This window comes from Capricornis sumatraensis, chromosome 5 (genome assembly GCF_032405125.1).
Source record: "Capricornis sumatraensis isolate serow.1 chromosome 5, serow.2, whole genome shotgun sequence".
Lineage (NCBI taxonomy): Eukaryota > Metazoa > Chordata > Mammalia > Artiodactyla > Bovidae > Capricornis > Capricornis sumatraensis.
The window spans coordinates 86,806,194-86,831,911 of NC_091073.1; the positions used below are offsets into that span (position 1 = coordinate 86,806,194).

The window sequence follows — 25,718 nt, forward strand, 5'->3', positions numbered from 1 at the left end:
CCAGTATTACCCTGTCAAGGCTTTAAGATGTTCTTTTCTGTGCAGGCTCAAGAAATGCTATAACAAATCTAAACTAACATGTAGATTTCTTATCATCCGTGAGCTATTTCAGTTTGAATACAGCCATTTTTAAGTATAGTGATTTACAGACATCCGTGTTGTCATATTTCTTCAGAAAATGACTTTCTTCTCCAAAGACCTCAGTGGAGTAAATAAATCTCTTGAAACAGTATCAGAAGGTTGGGAATGAGGAAACCCTGTATAAACCTTAAAATTTTAGTCTGTTGTCATCATTTCTATCAGTGGTTGGGCGTTTTTGAGATACTTGACCTGGCATGAGTTACTTTTGATATTTATAAACATCCAGGAGTGACTGTTGGCTTAATAAGGAGGGGACTGTAGCATTTCCTTTTACTTTCCTAATAACAGGATTCACACTTAGGTATGATTGAAAACATTTTTGAAATGATGTGACCAACTCAACAGTAATATATTTTCATTTTTTGTAAATAGTGTAAAGCAAAGAGGTAATTAAATTAGAAATGTTATGTTTATTCAGTGTTATGTCTGGAAATAAACTCAAAAGGGAGGATTTGAATTATGCAGTTTAAATTTGGAAACTGTAATACAAATAATAATGTTTTTAGTAACTGACATTCCATGGATACATAGCTGGTACTGTGCTTTAACTTTAACTCCATACACAAAAATGAGCTCAAAATGGGTTAAAGACCTATATGTGAGACCAGACACTGTAAAACTCCTAAAGGAAAACATAGGCAGAACACTCTCTGACATAAATCTCTGCAAAGTTTTTTTCAACCCATCTCCCTGAATAATTGAAATAAAAACAAAAATAAACAAATGGGACCTACTTAAAAGCTTTTGCACAGCAAAGGAAACAATAAACAAATGAGAAGATAGCCCATAGATTGGGAGAAGATACTTGGAAATGATGTGACTGATAAGGGATTAGTGTTCAAAATTTATAAATAGTTTCTGACTCGTAACAGCATCAAAACAAACAACCCACTCAAAAAATGGGCAGAAAACCTGAATAGACATCTCTTCAGAGAGGACACACAGATGGCCAACAGGCACATGAAAAGATGTTCAGCATTGCTAGATATTAGAGAAATGCAAATCAAAACTACAATGAGGTATAACCTCATGCCTGTCAGAATGACTGTTGTCAAAAATTCCACAAATAACAAATGCTGGAGAAGGTGTGGAGCGAAGGGACTCTGTTGGTGGGAATACAAATTGGTACAGCCACTATGGAGAACAACAGTATGGAGGTTGCTGGAGAAGGCAATGACAACCCACTCCAGTACTCTTGCCTGGAAAATCCCATGGACAGAGGAGCCTGGTAGGCTGCAATCCATGGGGTCGCTAAGAGTCGGCACGACTGAGCAACTTCACTCTCACTTTTCACTTTCATGCATTGGAGAAGGAAATGGCAACCCACTCCAGTGTTCTTGCCTGGAGAATCCCAGGGATGGCGGAGCCTGGTTGGCTGCTGTCTGTGAGGTTGCAGAGTCAGACACGACTGAAGTGATTTAGCAGCAGCAGCAACATGGAGGTTCCTTAAAAAACTAAAAATAGAGCTACCATATGACCCTGCAATCCCATCTCTGGACATATGCCTAGTGAAAAACATGATTCGAAAAGATACATGCACAGCAGTGTTCACTGCAGCACTACTTAGAATAGCCAAGACATGGAAAGAACCTAAATCTCCATCAACAAAGAAATGGTTAAAGAAGATGTGGTGTGTGTGTGTGTGTGTATATATATATATATATACATATATATATATATATATAATGGAAGTATCACTCAGCCATTAAAAATGAATGAAATAATGCCATTTGCAGCAACATGGATGAACCTAGACAGTGTTACATTGCCTGAAGTCAAACAGAGGAGAATAAATATCATGTGACATTCTTTAAATGTGGAATCTAAAAGAAATGATACAAATGAACTTACAAAGAAGAAAGAGACAGAAAACAAAATAATGGTTGTCAGGGGGAAGGGGTAGTTAGGGACTTTGGTAAGGTCATGTACACACTGCTATATTTAAAACTGATAACCAACAAGGATCTAATGTGTAGCACATGGAACTCTGCTCAGTGGTATGTGCCAGCCTGGATGGGAGGGGGATTTGGGGAAGAATGGAGACATGTATATGTGTGACTGAGTCCCTTCACCATTCGTCTGCAACTGCCACCACATTGTTAATCAATTATCAGTTCAGTTCAGTAGCTGAGTCATGTCTGACTCTCTGCGACCCCATGAATCACAGCACGCCAGGCCTCCCAGTCCATCACCAACTTCCGGAGTTCACTCAGATTCACGTCCATCGAGTCAGTGATGCCATCCAGCCATCTCATCCTCTGTCGTCCCCTTCTCCTCCTGCCCCCAATCCCTCCCAGCATCAGAGTCTTTTTCAGTGAGTCAACTCTTCGCATGAGGTGGCCAAAGTACTGGAGTTTCAGCTTTAGCATCATTCCTTCCAAAGAAATCCCAGGGCTGATCTCCTTCAGAATGGACTGGTTGGATCTCCTTGCAGTCCAAGGGGCTCTCAAGAGTCTTCTCCAACACCACAGTTCAAAAGCATCAATTCTTCGGCACTCAGCCTTCTTCACAGTCCAACTCTCACATCCATACATGACTACTGGAAAAACCATAGCCTTGACTTGACGGACCTTTGTTGGCCAAGTAATGTCTCTGCTTTTCAACAAGCTATCTAGGTTGGTCATAACTTTTCTTCCAAGGAGTAAGCGTCTTTTAATTTCCTGGGTGCAGTCACCATCTGCAGTGATTTTGGAGCCCCCCCCCAAATAAAGTCTGACACTGTTTCCACTGTTTCCCCATCTATTTCCCATGAAGTGATGGGACCAGATGCCATGATCTTCGTTTTCTGAATTTTGAGCTTTAAGCCAACATTTTCACTCTCCACTTTCACTTTCATCAAGAGGCTTCACTTTCTGCCATAAGGGTGGTGTCATCTGCATATCTGAGGTTATTGATATTTCTCCCAGCAGTCTGGATTCCAGCTTGTGATTCTTCCAGCCCAGCGTTTCTCATGATGTACTCTGCACAGAAGTTAAATAAGCAGAGTGACAATATACAGCCTTGAGAGGAGGCCTTACAAATATCTGTGAAAAGAAGAGAAGCGAAAAGCAAAGGAGAAAAGGAAAGATATAAGCATCTGAATGCAGAGTTCCAAAGAATAGCAAGAAGAAATAAGAAAGCCTTCCTCAGTGATCAATGCAAAGAAATAGAGACAAACGACAGAATGGGAAAGACTAGAGATCTCTTCAAGAAAATTAGAGATACCAAGGGAACATTTTGTGCAAAGATGGGCTCGATAAAGGACAGAAATGGTATGGACCTAACAGAAGCAGAAGATATTAAGAAGAGGTGGCAAGAATACAAAGAAGAACTGTACAAAAAAGATCTTCATGACCCGGATAATCACGATGGTGTGATCACTCACCTAGAGCCAGACATCCTGGAAAGTGAAGTCAAGTGGGCCTTAGAAAGCATCACTACGAACAAAGCTAGTGGAGGTGATGGAATTCCAGTGGAGCTATTTCAAATCCTGAAAGACGATGCTGTCAAAGTGCTGCAGTCAATATGCCAGCAAATTTGGAAAACTCAGCAGTGGCCACAAGACTGGAAAAGGTCAGTTTTCATTCCAATCCCAAAGAAAGGCAATGCCAGAGAATGCTCAAACTACTGCACAGTTGCACTCATCTCACAAACTAGTAAAGTAATGCTCAAAATTCTCCAAGCCAGGCTTCAGCAATACGTGAACCGTGAACTTCCAGATGTTCAAGCTGGTTTTAGAAAAGGCAGAGGAACCAGAGATCAAATTGTCAACATCCGCTGGATCATGGAAAAAGCAAGAGAGTTCCAGAAAAACATCTATTTCTGCTTTATTGACTATGCCAAAGCCTTTGACTGTGTGGATCACAATAAACTGTGGAAAATTCTGAAAGAGATGGGGATACCAGACCACTTGACCTGCTTCTTGAGAAACCTATATGCAGGTCAGGAAGCAACAGTTAGAACTGGACATGGAACAACAAACTGGTTAATCAACTATACCCTAATACAAAATAAAAACTTTAAAGTTAAAAAAAAAAAAAAGACATGTTTGTTCAGTTTTACATCTGGAAATAAACTCAAAAGGGAGGATATTAATTTGTAGTTGAAATTTGGGAGCTTTACTATAAATATCGATAATACAACTGACATTCACTGGATACATACCTGATACTGTACTTTGGATACATTTATTACATTTGATTCTACAGCCGTTCTATAAGGTACATATTCTCTTCCTCCTTTCATGAAAGATGAAGTAACTGAGTTTTTAACTAAGTTGCCCAGTACATTAGGACTGTGTATAGTGGAATTGGCATAAGAAAACTTTATTTTGACTTATTTTGTGATTGGCCACTTGATTATGAATTCCAGTAGGTTTTTAAATGATTTCTTTCCTTTCTTCCTCTGTCCTTTGTTAACAACATTAGTGATGTATGGATGTGAGAGTTGGACTGTAAAGAAAGCTGAATGCCGAAGAATTGATGCTTTTGAACTGTGGTGTTGGAGAAGGCTCTTGAGAGTCCCTTGAACTGCAAGGAGATCCAACCAGTCCATCCTAAAGAAGATCAGTCCTAGGTGTTAAAATTGGAAGAACTGATATTGAAGCTGAAACTCCAATACTTTGGTCACCTGATGTTAAGAGCTGACTCATTTGAAAAGACCCTGATGCTGGGAAAGATTGAAGGCAGGAGGAGAAGGGAACGATAGAGGATGAGATGTTTGGATGGCATCACTGACTCGATGGACATGAGTTTGGTTGGACTCCTGGAGTTGGTGATGGACAGGATGGCGTGCTGTGGTTCATGGGGTTGCAAAGACTTGGACATGGCTGAGCGACTGAACTGAACTGAAAGTGAAATGAACATTAGTGAACTTTACCAAGATTTAAAAAAAAATTTTTCTTGGCTGCACTACAGAGCATATGGGATCTTAGCTCCCTGATCAGGGGTTGAACCCATACCCGCTGCATTGGATATGCAGGATCTTACTAACTGGACCTCCAGGGAAATCTCTACCAAGATTTTTTTGATCGTCCTCTTTCTTATCTCTTACAACATCTCCTAGATTTTTTGCTTTCTATTTGAATACCTTCTTGAAAAATATGTGTCATAGTGGGAGTTTGTGCCATGAGTCTTCTGAGCCTTTGTAAAGTGCCCTTGAGGCATATCTATAGGCCAGGCCAGCTCTCTCTGTCTTGGCAAGACAGGGTTCTCTAAAGAAACAGAACCAATGGGTTATGTTTAGGACCAACAGGAACTGGGGGTGGGTATGGGAGAAAAGAGGGAGAGATTTGAGAGAGACCAATAGGATCAGAAAGAGAGAGAGAAAAAGATTTCTTGTAAGGAACTGACATATGTGATTATGGATCTGGCAAGTCCCAAGACCTTCAGGGTGAGTCAGCAAGCGGGACACTCAGAAAGAGCCAATGTTTCAGTTCAAATCCTAAGACTAGAAAAAAGTCACTCACTTGGAAGGCAATTAGGAAGAATGTTTATTACTCAGTGGGAGGGTTTATTTACACCTTCAACTGATTTGGTGAGGCCCACCCACGGCCAAATTTTCTATTAATATATGTAGAGTTTGCTTTAAAAAAAATGGAGTATAATTGCTTTACAATGTTGTGTTGGTTTGTGCTGTGCAGCAAAGTGAATCAGCCACGCATATACATATATCCTTTTTCTTGAATTTCCTTCCCGTTTAGGTTACCACAGAGCATTGAATTGAGTTCCCTGTGTAGGTTCAGTAGGGTCTCATTAGTTATCTATTTTACGCGTAGAAGTGTGTGTATTAATATGTCCATCCCAGTCTCCCAAGCCATCTCACTCCCGTCTCCCCCTTGGTATCAATATGTTTGTTCTCTATGTCTGTGTCTCTATTTCTGTTTTGCAAATAAGTTCATCTACACCATTTTTCTAGTTTGCACATATTTGCACTAATTGTTAAGTCACTTCAGTCGTGTCTGACTGTGCGATCCCATAGATGGCAGCCCACCAGGCTCTCCCGTCCCCTGGGATTCTCCAGGCAAGAACACTGGAGTGGGTTGCCATTTCCTTCTCCAATGCATGAAAGCGAAAGGTGAAAGTGAAGTCACTCAGCCATGTCTGGCTTAGCGACCCCATGGACTGCAGCCTACCAGGCTTCTCCATCCATGGGATTTTCCAGGCAAGAGTACTGGAATGGGGTGCCCTTTTGACTTCACTCTGTATGACATTCTCTAGGTCCATCCAGATCTGTGTAAATGGTTCAATTTTGTTCCTTTTTTTAGGGCTGAGTAATAGTCTGTTGGATATATGTACCATATCCTCTCTATCCATTCCTCAGTTGATGGACATTTAGGTTGCTTCCGTGGCCGGCTGTTGTAAACAGTGCTGAAGTGAACATTGGGGTGTGTGTATCTTTCTGAATTATGGTTTTCTCCAGGTGTATGCACAGCTGTGAGATTGCTGGATCATATGATAGTTCTATAGTTAGTATTTTAAGGAACCTTCATACTTTTCTCCATAGTGGTTGTATCAGTTTACATTCCCATCGACAGTGTAGCCGAGCTCCCTTTTCTCCTTGCATTTATTGTTTGTAGAATTTTTGATGACAGCCATTCTGATGGGTATGAGGTGGTACCTTATTGTAGTCTTCATTTGCATTTTTCTCTGATAATTAGCCATGCTGAACATCTTTTCATGTGTCTGTTGGCCGTCTGTATGCCTTCTTTAGGTTATGTCTATTTTTTAATTGGGTTGTTTCTTTTTTTATATTGAGCTGCATGAGCTCTTTGCATAGTATGGAAATCAATCCCCTGTCAGTTGCTTCATTTGTAATTATTTTTCCCACTTTGAAGGTTGTCTTTTTGTTTTGTTTATGGTTTCCTTTGCTATGCAAAAGCTTTAAAGTTTCATGAGGTCCCTTTTGTTTATTTTTGTTTTTATTTTCATAGGGTTTGCTTTATGATATTCTGCTTAAAATTTTTATATTTACACTCATGCCTCAGATAACTGAACTATTTATTTTCTTTATTTTTCCTTTTTTTTTTTTTCCCTTCAAAACTTTTCTTCAAGAGTTTTGATATTACAGTTTTGCCTCCCTGGTGACTTAGCAAGAAAGAATCCACCTGCAGTGCAGGAGAGGTGGGTTTGATCCCTGAGCTGGGAAGATCCCCTGGAGGAGGAAATGGCAACCCACTCTAGTATTCTTAACTGGGAAATCCCATGGACAGAGTTACCTGGTGGGCTAGAGACCACAGAGTCACAAAGAAGGAGACACGGCTTAGTGACTAAGCATGGACACGCAGACTTTGGACTTATTAATTATTCAGTTTTCTGTTTTTTTAATGCATCTTTGCTTTTACCTTTATTTGTGTTCTCTGGTTGCCTGAAATTCTCACCTCCCTGCTACCAGTGTTTTTTTGGTCCTGCAATGCTTAAAGCTGGGACTCCCAAATCACCAGTAATGCACTGTTCAGGTGTCAGGGTCTTACAGTCTCTACCTGTAGGAGGGAGGTGGAAATCGATGGTAGCCAGGGTTGAAGGTGCAGGTGTGGAGAAACAGTGGGCAAAAACTGCAGTCACCGTCTAGAAAAAAACAGCCCCTAATGGGTGAGGCAGGTATCTGCTCTGTCGAGTGGGATAGGCTCTGAGTCGTGAGCATGAAGCTTTGGGGTGGTTGTTCAGTCGCTCAGTCATGCCCAACTCTTTATGACCCCATGGACTGCAGCATGTCAGGCTTCCCTGTCCTTCACCATCTCCCACAGTTGGCTCAAACTCATGTCCACTGAGCTTTGGTGGGAGAGCCTAAAGCATCTTTGTGCATTTTGTTCAGATGGGTTAAGTTTTCATGAAACAAGCCAAGATATGTCATGAGTTCAAATTCATACTCACCATATGTATCAGCTTTTCCTTAATTTTGGTAATGGCTTATCTTAATTTATTATTGCTATTTGAGGAGTTTATCTGTATCTGTTTCTTTATGGAAATTTTTGAAAAGCTGTCAGAGGCTTGTGTGGGAGTAGCTAGCCAGGTGCTTCTTTGCACCTGGGATAAGGAAAGATACTTGAGAGGTATTTAATCTCCTTGCCAACAAAAATAATCTCAAAATCTGTGGCACTTTTTAATGTAACAGTAAACCTGTAAGTTATAAATCAGTGTTAAGTTTTTCATGAAAATTGAATTTGTGGGACCTCTGTGGCTGCTGCTCCTATTGGCTGCTGTCTCCCTCTCTTTGGTACCTCCCCCTGCTACCCTCTCCCCCAGCTGTGTCTGTAAATATTTTACATAATATTGTACATAATGGAGGTGATCTCTCCTTGTCCCTGCTATGCTACGATTTGGATTTTCTTGTGTGGAAATCTAAATGAGAATGTCTCTGAAAAGCTTCTCACTAAACTCTGTCTGCTGTTACGACGTACCTGTGTTTTCACTGGTCTTTGTTAGGTACCCACAGTTTTGTTAGGTGAAGTTCAGAACAACAAATAGGCCTAAACCCTGCTTCTAAGGATCTTGTGATCACCAAGGGATATTGGGAAGAAAGAAAAAGAGGGTTATGTTGGATTTAGTGGCGGAAATTGTCCACCTGAATGGCATATCTTGGAGATTGGTCAGGTTATTCCATATGGCTGGAAGGAAATGAAAAGCTTATTTGCTTTTCTCATTCCCCACCCCCCCACTCTCTATATTCTTATCACTTTCCCAATATAAAATAAATGATGGGAGTTGATCCTGTTTATGGTATGTGGCTTAGGGCATGGAAACCTTCACCTTATTTTTTTTTCCTCCTTGAATTGAACATGAAATTCTGATACTACAGGGCAAAGGAGAGACCAGGGTTTATGAAGACTGCATATCTTGTGAATCTTAAGTAGACCTCTTCAATTATTAGAGGCTCAACTTTTTCTCACTTCTGTAGGCAAAGTGTTGACAGGGGAAGGAGAGTGGTTTTGAGAGATAAGTTCGGTAGATGTAAAGATTTGAAAAGAATGTTGAATAATGGCTTGAAAATGTATAAAATACGGTAATTCTATAATAAATGAAATAATTATTTATTTTAGAAAATTTAGAAAATATTGGTAGTAGCCATGGTAATTTTTTTTTTTTTTTTTAAACTTTCTGGCTGCCCCATGCAGTATGCTGGATCTTAGTTCCCCAACCAGAGATTGAACTCACACTCCTTGCATTGAACGTGCAGAGTCTTAACTACTGGACCACCAGGGAAGTCCCCTCACAGTAGTGATTTTTAATTGCCGCCTTCTATAATGGTCACAGCAACCCTGTGATGGAAGTCCTGTTATCACTCCCAGTCTATATGTGAAGAAAAAGCTGAGGAGGATGACCATGATGTTTGTTTTTCTCATTTACCTCCCACATGCGCATATGCATTTCTTTAGTAACATTTGGATTGTGCAAAGCAGGTTTTTATGACCTACTTATTCACTTAGTAAGACGCTTTGAGAACCTTCCCCTTTGTTATCAAATCGTCTTTGAAAACAGATTTTAAGGTCACTGTAATATTTAATCTTGTGAAATTTGTTTAACCCGGGGTCTCTTGACCTTGGCACTATTGGCATTTGGGGAGGGAAAATTTTTTGTTTTGGAAGATTGTCTCATCCATTGTAGAATGTTTAGCTTTGTCCCTGCCCTCTACCCACTAGATATCAATAGCATCTTCTCCGCCGACTCAGTTGTGACAACAAAAATGTCCCCAGACATTGCGAAGTTAGTGAACCGAGGGAACAACATTACCTCCAGTTGAGAACCACTTATTTAACCATATGTATTTTAAGCCTTTAAATATAGTATATGCCTATGAGAAGGCTCATTGAAATTTTCTATGAAAAAGTAGACCTACATTATCTAGAATACATTTATGAGCTTCTAATTTTAGCTACGTGTTTTTGATTAATGTTTTCAGTAATAGCAGCATTGCTTGAAAGTAAAAAACTTTAACAGCATTATTTGCATTCATATAAGAGTGTAATTGCTTGTCTGTCACCAGTCTGATGGAAAGGCATCGTGGGAGCTTTGACCACAGTTGTTTTATTGTAGATGAATTCCATTATCTCTGTGTCACTTTCTTAAAAAGTTTGGTCATTGAGGCAGCTATAATACCTTGTGTTATAAATGGAAACTAGAAGTTACTCTCTTGGCTTGTTTATGTAGTTTTCTTGATATGTTTTGACATTTAGAAGGATATATGAAACCAGCTTTCCTACCAGACAGTCATCTTTTTGTGTAGATAAAATCATCCTTTTGTAATAGCACTATAACCTATAATAGTTAACAGCTGCACTTGCCCTTTTAAGGAGGTGGCATTCATTTGGGAAGGGCACAAATACAAAATCAACAAAAGTCCTTATTTTTTGATAAATTTTGAATCTTACAGTTATTCTTTTTTGTACAGTTTTTCTCATCATAAATCTCTTTTTGTGGACACGTTTAAGACTGATATGACATAGGTGGAGATGTCCTTTATTGGTGACATTACAGTTTCAAATAAATGTATATGCATGATAATATATATATTTCTTGACTCTCTATATTAATGTTGATAATAAAGTTGATACAACTCCTGTTGTAGTGCAGAGTTCTATTCCTTAAAAATTTGTTAGTTGTATTTTTGAGACCTCAAATTATGTGGTTTGATTGACTTACAGTATAATTTCAATTATGGTGGTTATAATTCTCGAGAAAATGTTCTAGAGGAGGAAAGCCTTTATACCTTCAGACTAATGGCTGACGATTGATTTGATTTTATTAACACTTGGTTTTTTCCTGTGGAAGTTCAAGCTGCTCCTTTTTTTAGACAATGAGAATTTTGTTTTGTTTTTGAGGATGTTAGTGTTCCCTATTTTGTCTAGCTTTATATTTGTTAAAAGGAATTTGTCTCTGGTCAGATGTAGTCGATGACGAGATCAACGCACCCATTCATCTTATTAAAAATCCTAGAGGTTCAGCTTTTTCATTGGTGAGCCTAGCTGAGATGAAGGCATCTCCACAGAATGAGATTGTAAATTGTCTAGGAGCACTCCACTGGTGATATTTGTCACTGGCTTAACTTGGATTTTGTAAACATCTCATCTCACCCTTCTTGTATATCTACTATTGTTTTGTGGGAAAAGAAAAAGAAAAAAAAAAACAAGACAAAACTGTATTTTAACAAAGAACTGATAACCAGAAATAAAATTTTGAGTCCTAGATTCATAAAAACCATAGAAAATATAATGATCTTTCTGTCAACCGCTGAATTCATATGACACATTTTTTTTTAAAGTAAAATTCAGCTCTTCATTTAGACTGTCACATTGTACATAAAATATACTGCTGTGAAAGATGTGGTTAGAATTAAAACAGGGTGAAAAATTGGTTATAAATGCCAAACAGTCTTTTCTTGTACAGAAAATTTAAGTTATCAGATGAAAAGTACGATATTCTTGTTGGTTACATAATTCTAAGTTAGGTGATGGGATTTTCTGTATGTACATTGACCCTGTGGTGTTAGTAACAAATTGTTAAGTAGTTTTTGAGGCAGAAATCTGTAATTACCTTAGTCTGTTGTCCCAAAAGCGACTTTTTGACTTTCAGCTCAAACCTCAGTAAAAATGACCATGATAAGAAATTTATTTTCAGATGTTTTAGAATCCTACAGGATGATCTAAAGGACTTGTCTTTAATTAAAAGTGTTATCCACTTAGTGAAAGTCCATGTTATTTGAGGAATTGATTCTTTTTAAAGAAAAGCTTCAGATTTTCTTGTATGAGTAAATGTCACTCTGTTCATATCTTCGCTTAACTGCAAGTCAGGACTTGTACTGTGCCTCTGGGTTGTCATAGAAACGCAGTTAACTGTCATCTCAACTCAGACTGTTGATGGTTTTATTTGTAGGCTTGCAAGATTATTAAAATTTAACAAAAATTATTGATTTGCTTTTTATTAACACTGGGTTGTTTTCTGTGGAAGTTCAAATTGCATGAAAGTCTTTTTTTTCTGTTTAATTATTTTTTTTTTACAGTGAAACTCTGTATTAAATCTACCTGATTTTTAAAATGTATTTTATTTAAAATGTGATAAAAAGTCTGCAGCAGTAGAATAACCTCTGCGAATTGTATTTTTGAATCACTTTCCATATTCTTTGTTTACAGCAAGCAGAAAACACCTTAAAAAATTCACCTTTAGCCCGGTTTTAACTTAACATAAAAGATACCTGTCAGAAAAGCATGAAATGCTACATCAAGTGCCTAATACTGGACTTTTCATTTTATTTATGGTTTTTGAAGCCTAGCACGAATGCTTCAGTGAGCTGTGCTGTGAAAGTATTTATTTTTGTATACTTATGTGAGAGAAATTATTTAGTTTCCACTTATGAATAAGACAGGCAAACCTTATTTACAGTAACTTTATCTAATGGTCCGTGGTTGAGTGCTTTTATGCAAAATAGTCCAGAGGCTAGAATTAACTTTTCACATTGGATGCACATTTGATGTCCAGTCTTGAACAACATGTGGCATCTTATTATAAAGACTAACATTCAGGATTCAATTTGTATTTAACACATTTACTTCAGAATGCACACATCATGCCTTGGCTACATTTAGTGTTAACTTTGTAATGATTTCTCTTTCTCGCTTGTATTAGATATTTAAGTAGAAGTGTTTATTCGTTGCTTTTTGTAATTTTCCTATTTCTAGATTTTTTTAAGACTGAGTTAATTAGCTATTTGATATTTTAACAACAGAGCCTTTTTGGACATGCAACAACTCGTTGGGTTGAGGCGATTATTGTTTGTACATTTTTAAAGAAAGGTAGGGCTTTTAAGGAACCATGCACATACTACTTCCTTCTGTGGCTATTAGTTCTTGGAGTTATTCTTAAAAAGTTAGTAGGTAGACCATCTCTGGTTTTACCACCCTTTTACTAAATAAACAACTAGTAGCTTGTGTATACTGGAGAAGAAAATTTAAGACAGTTCATCAGTAGACATGGAATATTGATTTTTTTATTAAACTAGGTTTATTGCTCTTAAAATTTTATTACTCCTCTTGTTGCTAGTCTGCATGATGCCCCCCGGTGATTCTCACCTCTTATTATTCCTGCCTTCATGTCCTCCCCTCCCACTGAATCATGGCTGGTCTGTGTGATCAACATACAGGAATACTATGGAAGCGACAGCATGTGGCTTCTGAAGCTAGGTCGTTTATAACCTTAGGGTTTCCACCGTGCATTCTCTTGTACCACTCACTCTGGGGGAAGTCTCATTTGCCATATCCTAAGGACATTGATGCAGCCCTTTGGAGAAGTCCAGAAGAACAGCAACTGAAGCCTCTTGTCAACACCCAGCGCCAACTTGCCACCCATTTGAGTGAGCCATCTGGGAAATCATTACTCTAACCCCAGTCAAGTCTTCAGATGCCCAACTGACACCTTGCCTGCAACCCCAGAAGAGATCTTGAATCTCAGGCAGCCAGTGAAGCCACTTGTGTATTGTTTACCCACCAGAACTCCATTAAATAGCACATATTTATTGTTGTTTTAGGGCTTCCCAATTGGTTAGGGGTAAAGAATCTACCTGCCAGTGCAGGAGACAGGTTTGATCCCTGGGTCAGGGAGATCCCCTGAAGAAGGAAATTGTAACCCACTCTAGTATTCTTGCCTAGGAAAGCCCATGGACAGAGGAGCCTGGCAGACCTATAGTCTGTGGGGTCACAAAAGAGTCAGACCGTGACTTAGTGACTAAACAACAGCAGTATTGTTGTAAAGTCAGTAAATGTTGGAATAATATCCATCTATCTATAACTAATGTACCTGCTAAATAAATAGATTTTACACATTTCCTGTTGATCACAGTTTATAGTTTTTTGCAGGCATAAAAACCTTGGAGGTGTCTATTGTGATTTGTAGTGTAATTTTCATAGGAGTTTGGGGTAGTATACTAAATGAGGCGTTGATGTTAGAGCATTCATAACTGAATTTGAATTTTAGCTTTGCTTTCTATCCACTGTGTATCTTAATGACATTACCTAAAATTTCTGATCATCAGTTTTTACTGAAATATCTGTAAAAATGGGATAATGATATTTAACTCACCATAATCTTTTTTTTTTTTTAAGTCAGGATGAAATGAGATATCTAGTGTTAAGTCTTTAGCATAATGGTTGATATATCTCTCATCCTTTCAGTTTATCCAGAAATGAGCTCCTTTCCATGTGAAGTAGGTCTTTGCCCCAGGGATAAAGATTTCTGTAGGCATCTGAGTTCATGCTCTCTGTGTGATTGTTGATCAGTATTATAATCTTTAAGAAGTCCAGTACTTAACAGTCTACAAGTCATTTTTCTTTTATGTAATTTTCTTTTTACTGTGATGTGCCTAGGTGTGATTTTCTTCATACTTATGTTGCTTCAGTTTGCATAGTTTCTTGATCTTGTGGGTTGATGTCTTATGAGTTTTGGAAAATTCTCAAGTTGTTACCTCTGTAAGTATTCTTCCTATCCCTCCTCCCTCCCATTTTTCTATTTTCCTTATCCTTATGGGACTATATTGAAAAATGTTAAACCCTTTTCACCGTGTCCCACATATCGCACATAATTTTTCTGTATTTTCCGTCCATTTTCCTTCCCTGAGCTTCCCTTTGGATATCTTTTGACCTGTTTTCCATTTTACTAATCCTGTCTTATGCTTTGCTAATCTTCTGTTGAACTATAATATTGAGTTCTTAATTTCAGTTATATTTTTCAGTTCTAAAATTATCATTTGATTTTTTTTTTACAGATTGATGTTTTGTATTGAAATCTTTTTATCTGTTTCATTCATCTTTTTAAAAAACATACTTTATAATAATTAACATAATTATATTAAGGTCTTTTTCTGCTAAATCCAGTATCTGGGTCATCCATGGGTCTGTGTTTTCATTTTGTTTAACACACTTTTTTTCTCCTCGATGTTTAGTTATTTGGTCCTGTCTTGTGGCATACCTGGTAGTTTTTTTAAATTGAATTCTTAGTACTTAGAATTGAATTCTTAGTAAGTGAAGAATTGTAGAAGCCCAATAGTATTCTTTCTCTAAGGAGCCACCCTTTCCTTTACTGGACAGACATGTTGGGGGTTATGTACCTTACTCCAGGGAACGAATTGAGGCAAAGCTAGACAGAAGTTTTGGGAAGCTCTTTGTGTTTGTGTCCTCAGACCAGGAGTCTCAAATGAGAGGCTTTGGTGTTCACCAGGACCTCATCTAATTTTCTTCCTAACATGTCAAGGCAGTGAGTTTGCATTTTTGAGGCAAGCTTTTTTGTCTCCTATCTTATGTAGTTTTGGAAATTAAAAGTTGTCTTTTGGGGAAAAGTGGCTGTGTAACAAACTCCCTTCTTTGCCTCTCTCTTCCACCCATCAAGCCTCCAGTCCCCACAAGTACCAGAAAGTGAAAGTGTTGGTCACTCAGTCTTATCAGACTCTTTACAACCCCATGAACTGCAGCCCGCCAGGCTCTTCTATTCATGGAATTCTGAAGGCAAGAATATTGGAGTGGGATCTTCCTGACCCAGGGCTTGAACCTAGGTCTCCTGCATTGCAGGCAGATTCTTTTACTATCTGAGCCACCAAGAAAGCCCAGAAGGTTTGCTGTTTTCCACGCTTCCAAGTGTGGCCATCTTTCCAGGCAGAGAGTCTCAGCCTCCTGTTGATAAACACCTCCAGGAAGAAAATGACTGTAGAATGCCAGCTGGCCTCTCCGTGGTTTCTCCACCACCTTGGAATCACACTTCTAGTTCAGACTGCCTCAGTAGCCCTTTAATTGATGTCTTAGACTGATTTTGCTCTATATTTCACTAAACATTCCTAGGTATTCTGGGTGGGACCATTGATGTGCCTCCAACTACCCAAATGTTAGCTGGAAGATGAGGACCACAGTTATTTTTGAAGGAAATGATGAGTAAACTGTTTTTGTGGACTACTTTTTTGGCCAGTTTTATTCTACCACAGTTGTCACTATATGCACATTTCCTTCTCATTGTATATTGATGCAGTAAAATAAATATTTTTCTGAATCACTGTCATAAGTTTTATAACTAATCTTGATTTATTAATTCCTGGCCTTTATAGACAATCTAGATTCTGAACTTTGTAACTCTGAAGATTAAGGATGTCTTATGACGCTATATCAACAGTGAAATTGAACATCTAAAGTTAGTAATAACATGTATAAAAGATTCAGAGCATTTTAATGCATAAGTAGGTTTATTCAGATGAGAGTCAACAGTGCATATTCTAACATCAACTACGTAATAATATCCATTCATGGTTTCTCAGTTATTTAAAATTAATATTAAAATATTTTCACCTGAAGAGTAAGTATATACTTTGCTTTATATAAAATTTCTGATTTTCTTTCATTTTAATTTTTATAATTTTTCTAAATAAAATGGGATATTCTCAAATCTGACAAAAATGCTTGCAATTCTGAAATACAGAATTCGTGTCTTTTGGAAGTTTATTGTATTCCTGTCTCATTGCTGTGTTTTATGTACATGAGGGTACATTGACAAGTATTTTGCCTATGCACCTTTTATTGGCTTTTGTCTGAATAGTGGGACAGACAGTTTTGTATTTTCTCGATATGCTGAAGTTGATTACTGTCAACAGAAGGTATATGTAGTCCTCTTTCAAGCTTTCAGATTTATTCTGCCATTGAAGTTGTAGCATTTGATAGGCCAGTTGGAAAAATGAAACATGGGAATCTTAACCTTTAGCTGTAGTTGTGGTTGTTGACAGTCATTGAGGGAACCACCTCTGGTTCCACCTTACAACGTGTGTTTTGAGTCTTTGACTCTTTCAGATATGTCCTTGAGGCTGTCATCTCTGTTTTCCATGCAGGAAGAAGAGAGTGAAGAGGAGCCGAAACTGAAGTACGAAAGGCTCTCCAATGGGGTAACTGAAATCCTTCAGAAGGATGCTGCTAGCTGCATGACGGTCCATGACAAGGTAAGGTGACCTGTAGAGGATGCTTCTGTAACTCGTTTCTGTCGTATGTTTGCTGATATTTTGAGGTCTGGTGCTTTGGGTGGTGGTTTTTCACAGTAATTGTGTCTCCCTGCCACTCTTCCTCTCTTCTTTCTCACCAGTGAAAAACTGAAACAACAACCAGAGATATTATATCAATGTATTTGTACACACACACTCCACCCATGGCCACAGTGTATCAAATAGAAGAGGGTGATGGTTGTGAAAGGTCTGTAGCAAGTGATTCTCAGAAACTCTGGCACTTAATTCCTCAGATCTTACATAGTAGAGTAGAAAAATGTTAAGATGAGAAATATTCTGGAGCTCATTGCTTTTGTAAGAGTAGAAGAGATTACATTGGAGGCCTTAGGAATCAATAGAAAGGCCCCAGATGATTTTTTATGTATTATATGAATGAATAAATATATTCCACATCTCAGTCTTCATTATAGAAAAGCCCCCCACCAACTTTTTGAGTCCAGACTAAGTACTATACAGGACCCTTATCCCATTATAGACCAAAACAGTCCAGGACATAATTGGAATATTAGAAGCAAGGCATTCTGATCATTGCTCCCTTTTCCCCATGAGCCATATGAGTGAGCCTTGGTACCTCCACTGAAGGCAGGCACCTGGCTCTGATCCACCTCCTGGCTTTATCCCCTTGTTACGAGCAGTATTGCCTCATCTATCTCCTTGCCTCTACCCAGTTCCCCTTTATTACAGATTTCATTCTGTTGTAAATAGATTTCCTGCTTTCAGCATGCCAACAGGACCTGTGTTTTCTGTCTTGTTTTTCCAGAACCCTCTCCTTCAGCCTTGTTTCATCTCTCTACCCTTAAGGCCATATTCTGGAGGCTTTATGTCCATCCCTGGAACTTGAAGATATTTTGGGCAATACTCTTAATCTTTTTATCCTTCAAGCTTCTGTGTTCATCTTCCCACTAACCCTGTTTTGTGACTTGATGGAGCCCTGATCTCTAATCCATTCTTCTTCTTTTCTGTCTCTGTCAAGTGGTCAGCCATTCTAACTTAAGTTTACCAGCAGATTCAATTCTCCGCTCTCAAGGACTCACCCCTGCCACCCGCCTCAACCCCACCGCCCCAGCTAAGCTCTCAGCTTAAAGTCAGTGCTTTAACAGCAAGGCCACCCGGCATGTGCTGGTACACCTTGCGTGTGAGGTGTGCATGTCACTTAAAGGGCTGATATTTATTTGTTCCTCATCAGCTCGTTCATCCCCAATCCGCCTTCTCGGCCACCATCCCTTCACTCTCAGACGATGATGTCATTTCTATTTCTTTAAGAGAATGGAAGCTATCCAGCATGATCAGCCTCAGTTTCTGACTGTTTGCCCAGCTCATCCTTCCCCTCCTGCTTATGGTCCTTTTTGGCCACATCTGTCATTCACTTCATTTCATCCCTTCTCTCCTAGTGATCCATGCTGTATCATGGAACAGACATAACTCCAGCCCCACGTACCCACTGATCTACTTTCTGATTCTGTAAATGAGCCCATTTTTGATAGTTCATGCTTTTGTTGTTGTACAGTTACTGAGTCGTGTATGACTTTTTGCGCCCCCATGGACTGTAGCATGCCAAGCTCCTCTGTCCTTCACTGTCTCCCAGAGTTTGCTCAAGTTCATGTCCGTTGAGTCAGTGATGCTCTCTAACCATCTCATCCTCTGCCACCCCCTTCTCCTTTTGTCTTCAGCCTTTCCCAGCATCAGGATCTTTTTCCAGTGAGTCTGCTCTTCACATCAGATGGCCAAAGGATTGGAACTTCAGGTTCAGCATCTCAGTCCTTCCAGTGAAGGACTTTCAGTGAAGAGTATTCACTGTACAGTGAAGAATATTCAGGGTTGATTTCCTTTAGAATTGACTGGCTTGATTTCCTTGTTGTCCAAAGGACTCTCAAGAGTCTTCTTCAGCAGCACAGTTCAAAAGCATCAATTCTTGGGAGCTGGTAGCTCAGTCAGTAAAGAATCCACCTGCACTGCAGGAGATCTGAGTTCAATCCCTGCTTGAGAAGATCCTGTGGAGAAGGAAATGGCAACCCACTTCAGTATTCTTGCCTGGAAAATTCCATGGACAGAGGAGCCTGGTGGGCTGCAGCCCATGGATTTGCAAGAGTTGGACACAAATTAGTGATTAAGCCACGTCCTTCTTTATGGTCTGGCTCTCACATCCATACATGACTACTGGCAAAACCATAACTTTGATTATACAGACCTTTTTCATCAAAGTGATGTCTTTGCTTTTTAATATGCTGTCTAGGTTTGTCATAACTTTCCTTCAAAAGAGCAAGTGTCTTTTAATTTCATGGCTGCAGTCACCATCTGCAGTTATTTTGGGGCCTAGGAAAGTAAAATATCTCACCACTTCCACTTTTTCCCCTTCTGTTTGCCATGAAGTGATGGGATTGGATGCTGTGATCTTAGATTTTTGAATGTTGAGTTTTAAGCCTGCTTTTCAATCTGTTCTTTTCACCCTCATCAAGAGGCTCCTTAGTTCCTCTTCACTTTCTGTCATTAGAGTGGTATCATAGGCATATCTGAGGTGATTGATATTTCTCCCAGCAATCTTGATTGCAGTTTGTGATTCATTCAGCCTGGCATTTCACACGGTGTACCCTGCATATGAGTTAAATAAGCAGGGTGACAATATAGAACCCTGACCTACTCCTTTCTGAGTTTTGAACCAGTCCATTGTTCCATGTCCGATTCTAACTGTTGCTTCTTGACCCACATACAGGTTTCTTAAGCAGGTGTGAGGGTCTGTATTCCCATCTCTTGAACAGTTTTCCACAATTTGTTGTGATCCACACAAAGGCTGGGGGGCTCATCTTCCATTGCCATATCTTTTTGCTTTTTCACGCTGTTCATGGGGTTCTTGGGGCAAGAACACGGGTGAGTTGTGATTTCCTCCTCCAGTGGACCATGCTCTGTCAGAACTCTTCCCTATGACCCATCCATCTTCTGTGGCACTGCACAGTATGGTTCATAGCTTCATTAAGTTACACAAGTCCCTTCACCATGATAAGGCTGTGATCCATGAACTGGGGATCAGTTCAGTTGAGTTCAGTTGCTCTGTCGTGTCTGATTCTTTGCGACCTCATGGACTGCAGCACACCAGGCTTCCTTGTCCATCACCAACTCCCGGAGCTTGGTCAAACTCCTTCATCGAGTCAGTGACACTATCCAACCATCTCGTCCTCTGTCATCCCCTTATCCTTCTGCCTTCAGTCTTGCTGAGCATCAGGGTCTTTTCCAGTGAGTCCGCTCTTCACGTCAGGTGGCCAAAGTATTGGAGCTTCAGCTTCAACATCAGTCCTTCCAGTGAACATTCAGGACTGATTTCTTTTAGGATGGACTGGTTGGATCTCCTTGCAGTCCAAGGGACTCTCAAGAGTCTTCTCCAACACCACAGTTCAAAAGCATCAATTCTTTGGCGCTCAGCTTTCTTTATAGTCCAGCTCTCCCATGGCTGGACTGGAAAAACCATAGCTTTGACTAGATGGACCTTGTTGGCAAATAACGTCTCTGCTTTTTAATATGCTGTCTAGGTTGGTTGTAACTTTTCTTCCAAGAAACAAGCTTCTTTTAATTTCATAGCTGCAGTCACCATCTGCAGTGATTTTGGAGCCCCCCAAAATAAAGTCTGTCACTGTTTCCACTCCCAAGATTTGGCCCATTGGTCACTTGTTTTCTAAATATTTACTTTTCTTGATTTAATTTCATTATTTCTGTGGTTACTTCCACCCTGACGCTCTCTAGATTAGCGTGCTTGTTTATTTAAGCGCCACTTATACAGCTGTACCTTCAGTTCTGTTTTTACGTGTAACTCGCCATGGCCAGAGGGAACTCATTTTTTTTTTTTCTCTTCCTTCCTTTGCATTTGTTCTTTTGTTTCTCTGCCCCATTTGGTGGCAGCACCTAAGGCAAACCCTAAGTCCTGTTGGTTTTCTCACCACCCCTGCCCTTGCTGAGGTCTTCCACTTCTCCTCCCTATACTTGTGTGTCTCTTATTTATTATTATTATTTTATTTGCTTTTAACTCTTTTGCCACCTAGTTGCCAGAATGCTCTGTGGAAAATATCAGTTCTGCAACTCAGGTCTGATTTTCCTCATCTGCTAAAGTCTGAGCTCCTTCATGTGGTATTTATGGCCTTCTGAGATCTTGCCTCCTTGTGTAATTGGCCTGATGTCTGAACACTTTTCTGCTACAAGTGTAGTGTCTGGCAGCAACCACAGGCTCTTCTTACAACATCTCTTCTGCCTGAATTCTAGTCTGAAGTCACCTGCTTGAATCCACACCCATCCTGAGCCAAGGAGCTTTTAGTTCAGGCATTCGTCATTTCTCCCCTGAACTAATGAAAGTGCCATGAACCAATCTATTTTCCTTCAGATTTGATTTCATCCTAATCCATTTATAATATTTCCTACTGAAATAATCTTCCAGGAATTCAGGTCTGATTGTCTACTTCTCCATCCTGGAATTCTGTATTGGCTTCTTGATGTCTTCATGATGTGGACACCCCTGCCTACTCCCCCCCGCCCTCCAACCAACTTTGCTACCTTTCATCCTTCCATAATTATTCAGAAGCCTTCTGTTAACCAACCTTGTCAGTCTCATTACCTGCCTCCTCCCCTGGATGCTTCTAAAACTACTTGTAATTTTTTGACTTGGTCTTGCTTTTTCTGTGACCACATGCCTTTGTGCAAATTGTATCCTTACTCCCTCAAATGGTCTTTACCACAGGCCTTCCCTCTCTGCCTTGGTGTCTGCGGTCTAGTTTCTCCTTCAAAGTTGACCCTTGAACAACATGGGTTTAGACTGGTTCAGGTCCTCTTATACACAGATACTATTTTCCAAATAGTAAATACTGAAGTACTACACAGTCCCTGGTCGGTTGAATCTGAAGTTGCGGAACCCCTGATCTGAGGGAGCCATGGGTCTGCGGGACCAACTGTAAGTTACATGCAGATTCTCAACTGCAGGGAGGGTTGGTGCCCCGACACCTGCTCCCCTCTACCACTGTCTAAAGACCAGCTATACTGTTGAAAAAAATCTGTGTATACATGGATCCTCCCTGTTCAAACCTATGTTGTTCAAGAGTCAGTTGTACTTGCATTTTAAAGATAATCTTTAAATTTAATTTAAATTAATCAATTTTTTATGTCTATTACTCTACCTTCATCCTTTTAAGTCATACTTGCTCGTTGCCTAAGCATATTGTAGGTGTTTTGTATATGTGTGCTGAATAAACCAGAAAATGGATGAAAAGGAGAACAAAGTTCCTCTCCAGAGATTGTTTCATTAACACCATACTTAATCCAACTTGCCAAGGAGCCTGATAGTGGGAACTGTAATCAGACTAAGTTTGAGAATATGCACCCAATTTTTTTTTAATATGGACCATTCTTTAAAGTGTTTATTGAATTTGTTACAGTATTGCTTCTGTTTTACGTTTCGGTTTTTTGACCCCTAGGCATGTGGGATCTTAACTCCCTTGACCATGGATCAAACCCACACTTCCAGCATTGAGAGGTTCAGTCTTAACTACTGGACCACTAGGGAAGTCCTGAGTACATGCACTCTTGATCTGAGGCCCATGTCTCTATTTACTAGGTTTCTGATCCAGCTGAGGGTAGTTGAGCTCTTAATTCCTATTCTAGCTCTGCTGTTCATTGACTGTCTCTGGGGAAGTCACATCAACTCCCAGAACTTATTTCCTCATGTGTAATTGAAGGGACTCCCTGCTCTAATGCTTTGAATACCGTGAAGCACTAGGTGAAACATAGACATTATTATACAGCTGACTACATTTGAAACGTGCTGCTTCTTGTTTCTTTTGTAGTGTCCAAAAGACTGCTTATTACTTCTTCTACTTGTTTACTTAACAAAAAGTCTAATTATTCAAAGTGAAAGCAGTTACATCAGCTGATGCTTCAGAAGGATTGGATGCCCAAGTGATAGTTTATGAGTCAGGTTTCTGTGTTTAAATCTGAAAGGAGCTAATTAAGTTTATTCTTTGCCCCTGCTGGATTTTAAATTCTCTTAGGTTAAAAGGTAAAAAAAAAAAAAAAAAATCAGTAGTTACAAAAGTGCAAAGCTTTTCAAGTCTGGAAGGAGGATCATATTTAAAAGATTTATATTGTTTGTGATTTGTGGCCAATCATGCATTTTTTAATCTGTGTTTCAAATAGTCAAAATCACTAGCACATGAAAGTATGACTCATTAATAGCTTTTAATGTTTAAATTTTTAAAGAACTATACAATTACCATATCAAATTTGATTGTTTTAAGAGCCCATAGTTATTTCTTTCTAAAAGAAAGCAACAATAGTTTGTCTAATCCAAAGGATGAAATGTTTTTCTAAGCAAAAAGTAGCTTGTCATAAAAACCGGTCCAATTTTTCCCCCAGAGATCTGCTAAAGCAATTATAGTTTTAGGTTGAAACTGTAACATTAAAATAATTATTTTATATTTCCTATCTTAAACATTAAATGAAAGAAATTAATGATTTTGAAAAATAAGAAGGGGGAAAGAATTCCTATTTGGATAAAGTACTCTGCATGGAACCTTTAAAATTTTGATAAAATATAATTGGAAGTTCAAGAATGGCCTTCAAAGAGGCATCAGAGAGTGACCCACTATTAAAATATTTTAAGGATCCAAGCCCCTTAGTTTTTAGCAAACTATCAATAATTTATGAGGAGAGTCAGTACCATCAAGCACTTGGATGTAGTGTGCTTTAAAACCCATTCTTGGACCACAGATGCCTCAGAATGAAGTATCGTTTGTTCGTAGCTAGTATTATGTGGTGTTTTTCTCTTCAGGTATTGTTGGAGTGTCGCTACAGAGAAGAAAATCGCAGTCCTCTGAGTCCTCTATTTCTGATTAGAATGTTCTTTTGCTTGGGAGGAAACAGCCATGTTTGGTTTAAATATTCAGGCTCCTCTCCCCGCAGAGTTGCCTCTTTCCCCTTCTCTTTCCAGGGCCCGGCATCCTGTTTTCACGAGGCCCGCTGTCTGCCCTGGATGAGTAATCGGCCTGGCACCTGGTGCATTCAGGCAGGCCTGTGCAGCGGAATCGTCACACCTAGTTATGTCTGCACACCTGATGTTTTATTAACCAGTATTGATTTTTTTACCCGGGGGACTTTTTTTTTTCTTTCTGAAAAAAGGCAACCTTGCAGGAGTGAAAGGCATTGCAGGGGCTGAATTTCTAATGAACCCCTTCTTTTCCTTTTTGTGACTCTTTAATGTGGCTTCATATTTTAAGCACCTGATCTGAAATTTCATTTTCAGCAATTCCATTTCAAGAAATCCTTTTAAATCTTGACTTTCTGTAAGGTTATTTTTTCAAGATGGTGCTGCTTGACTGAAATGCTCAGTAGTGCCTGTAAATCTGAGCATTTCGTTCTAGGTTGTGATGAGGCAGGCTCACATGCAATGAAATAGAGAATTTGGAACTTTTTGAGGACTGCTTAGAGAAATAAAAGGCAAGAGAAACCTCATGTCTTATTTCAGGTAGTTCCTAAAGTTTCTTCTCGTTTCTTTAGGGTTAGTTCAAAGAATTAAGTAGCCATGGGATTTATGAACTAGTGTTTTTGTGTCATACTATGAATATGTAGCTGAGCAGTTATTTGTGTGACAGAAAAGGATTTTTTTCTTTTTTGCATTCAAAAATGAATATTGGCAATATCATTTACTTTTAGTGAGGTGTTCTAATGATGATAGTATAAATACATCAGAGTTTTTGCATATCTCAGTGTGGCATGGATTTTCCTTTCTACAAAAGAATACTTTGTTGTGTGTGTGCATGTCTGTGTGTGTGTGTTTGTTGAACTTAAATGATAGCACAGATTTACACATTTGCCATAAATGAAGGGGAGTTTCTTAATCATTGCCTTTAGACGCTGAGTTCAACCATAGGTTGATCGTGCTTTCGCAAATACCTTTTAATTTGCTGCCTCAGTCCATCAGCCATTGTGTACAGACCGCATGCACACCATTAGTTGTCAGCAGATGGGGGTCCTCATGAGTCATTCTGACAGCTAGCTTGCACAATCACAATAAAGTAGGCCCTGTTCTGCGATTTCCTTGAAGCTGGAAACAAGCCTTCTCGAAGGAATGTGTATCTTCCACGGCATTGCAGATCACTTACACATTAAGTGTCTTGACTTTGCAGATGGTTTAATTGCTAATTGTATGGATGGTCCATTAAGAAACTGACCCCTCTACCCCTCTATTCTTCTTACAGTTCTTGGCACTGGGCACACATTATGGCAAGGTTTATTTACTTGATGTCCAGGGGAACATCACTCAGAAGTTTGATGTAGTAAGTATCCAGTATAAAATAATGTGTGAACTGAATTTCATGCTAAAATTTGTGCTTTGGAATATTTGTTTTAGACATTTGTTTAAAGAGCAGAAGGAAAGGGTCATTATCAGTTAAATCAAGAGTGCTAAGAGCTCTACTCTGAACTTTATAGCCCATGCTAAAAATTGTAAAGGTGAACTTACAAAGAGAGAGGTCTATTTATAGGTATACACATACACACATTATGTATTTTCATTGGTATCTTCTATATAAAATCCTTTAAAAAATGTATTTTTTATG

General features: G+C 39.1%; 1 protein-coding gene across 2 annotated transcripts in view; it reads left to right on the forward strand.

Annotated features, from left to right (window-relative positions):
* VPS41 (VPS41 subunit of HOPS complex) overlaps positions 1-25,718 on the forward strand; it is a 197,803-nt gene that overhangs the window by 26,684 nt on the left and 145,401 nt on the right. For both annotated transcript variants that reach the window (XM_068972619.1, XM_068972620.1), the window contains exons 3-4: positions 16,966-17,073; positions 25,359-25,436. In XM_068972619.1, coding sequence (XP_068828720.1) covers positions 16,966-17,073; positions 25,359-25,436 — 186 coding nt within the window. The remainder of the gene's footprint in view (positions 1-16,965; positions 17,074-25,358; positions 25,437-25,718) is intronic.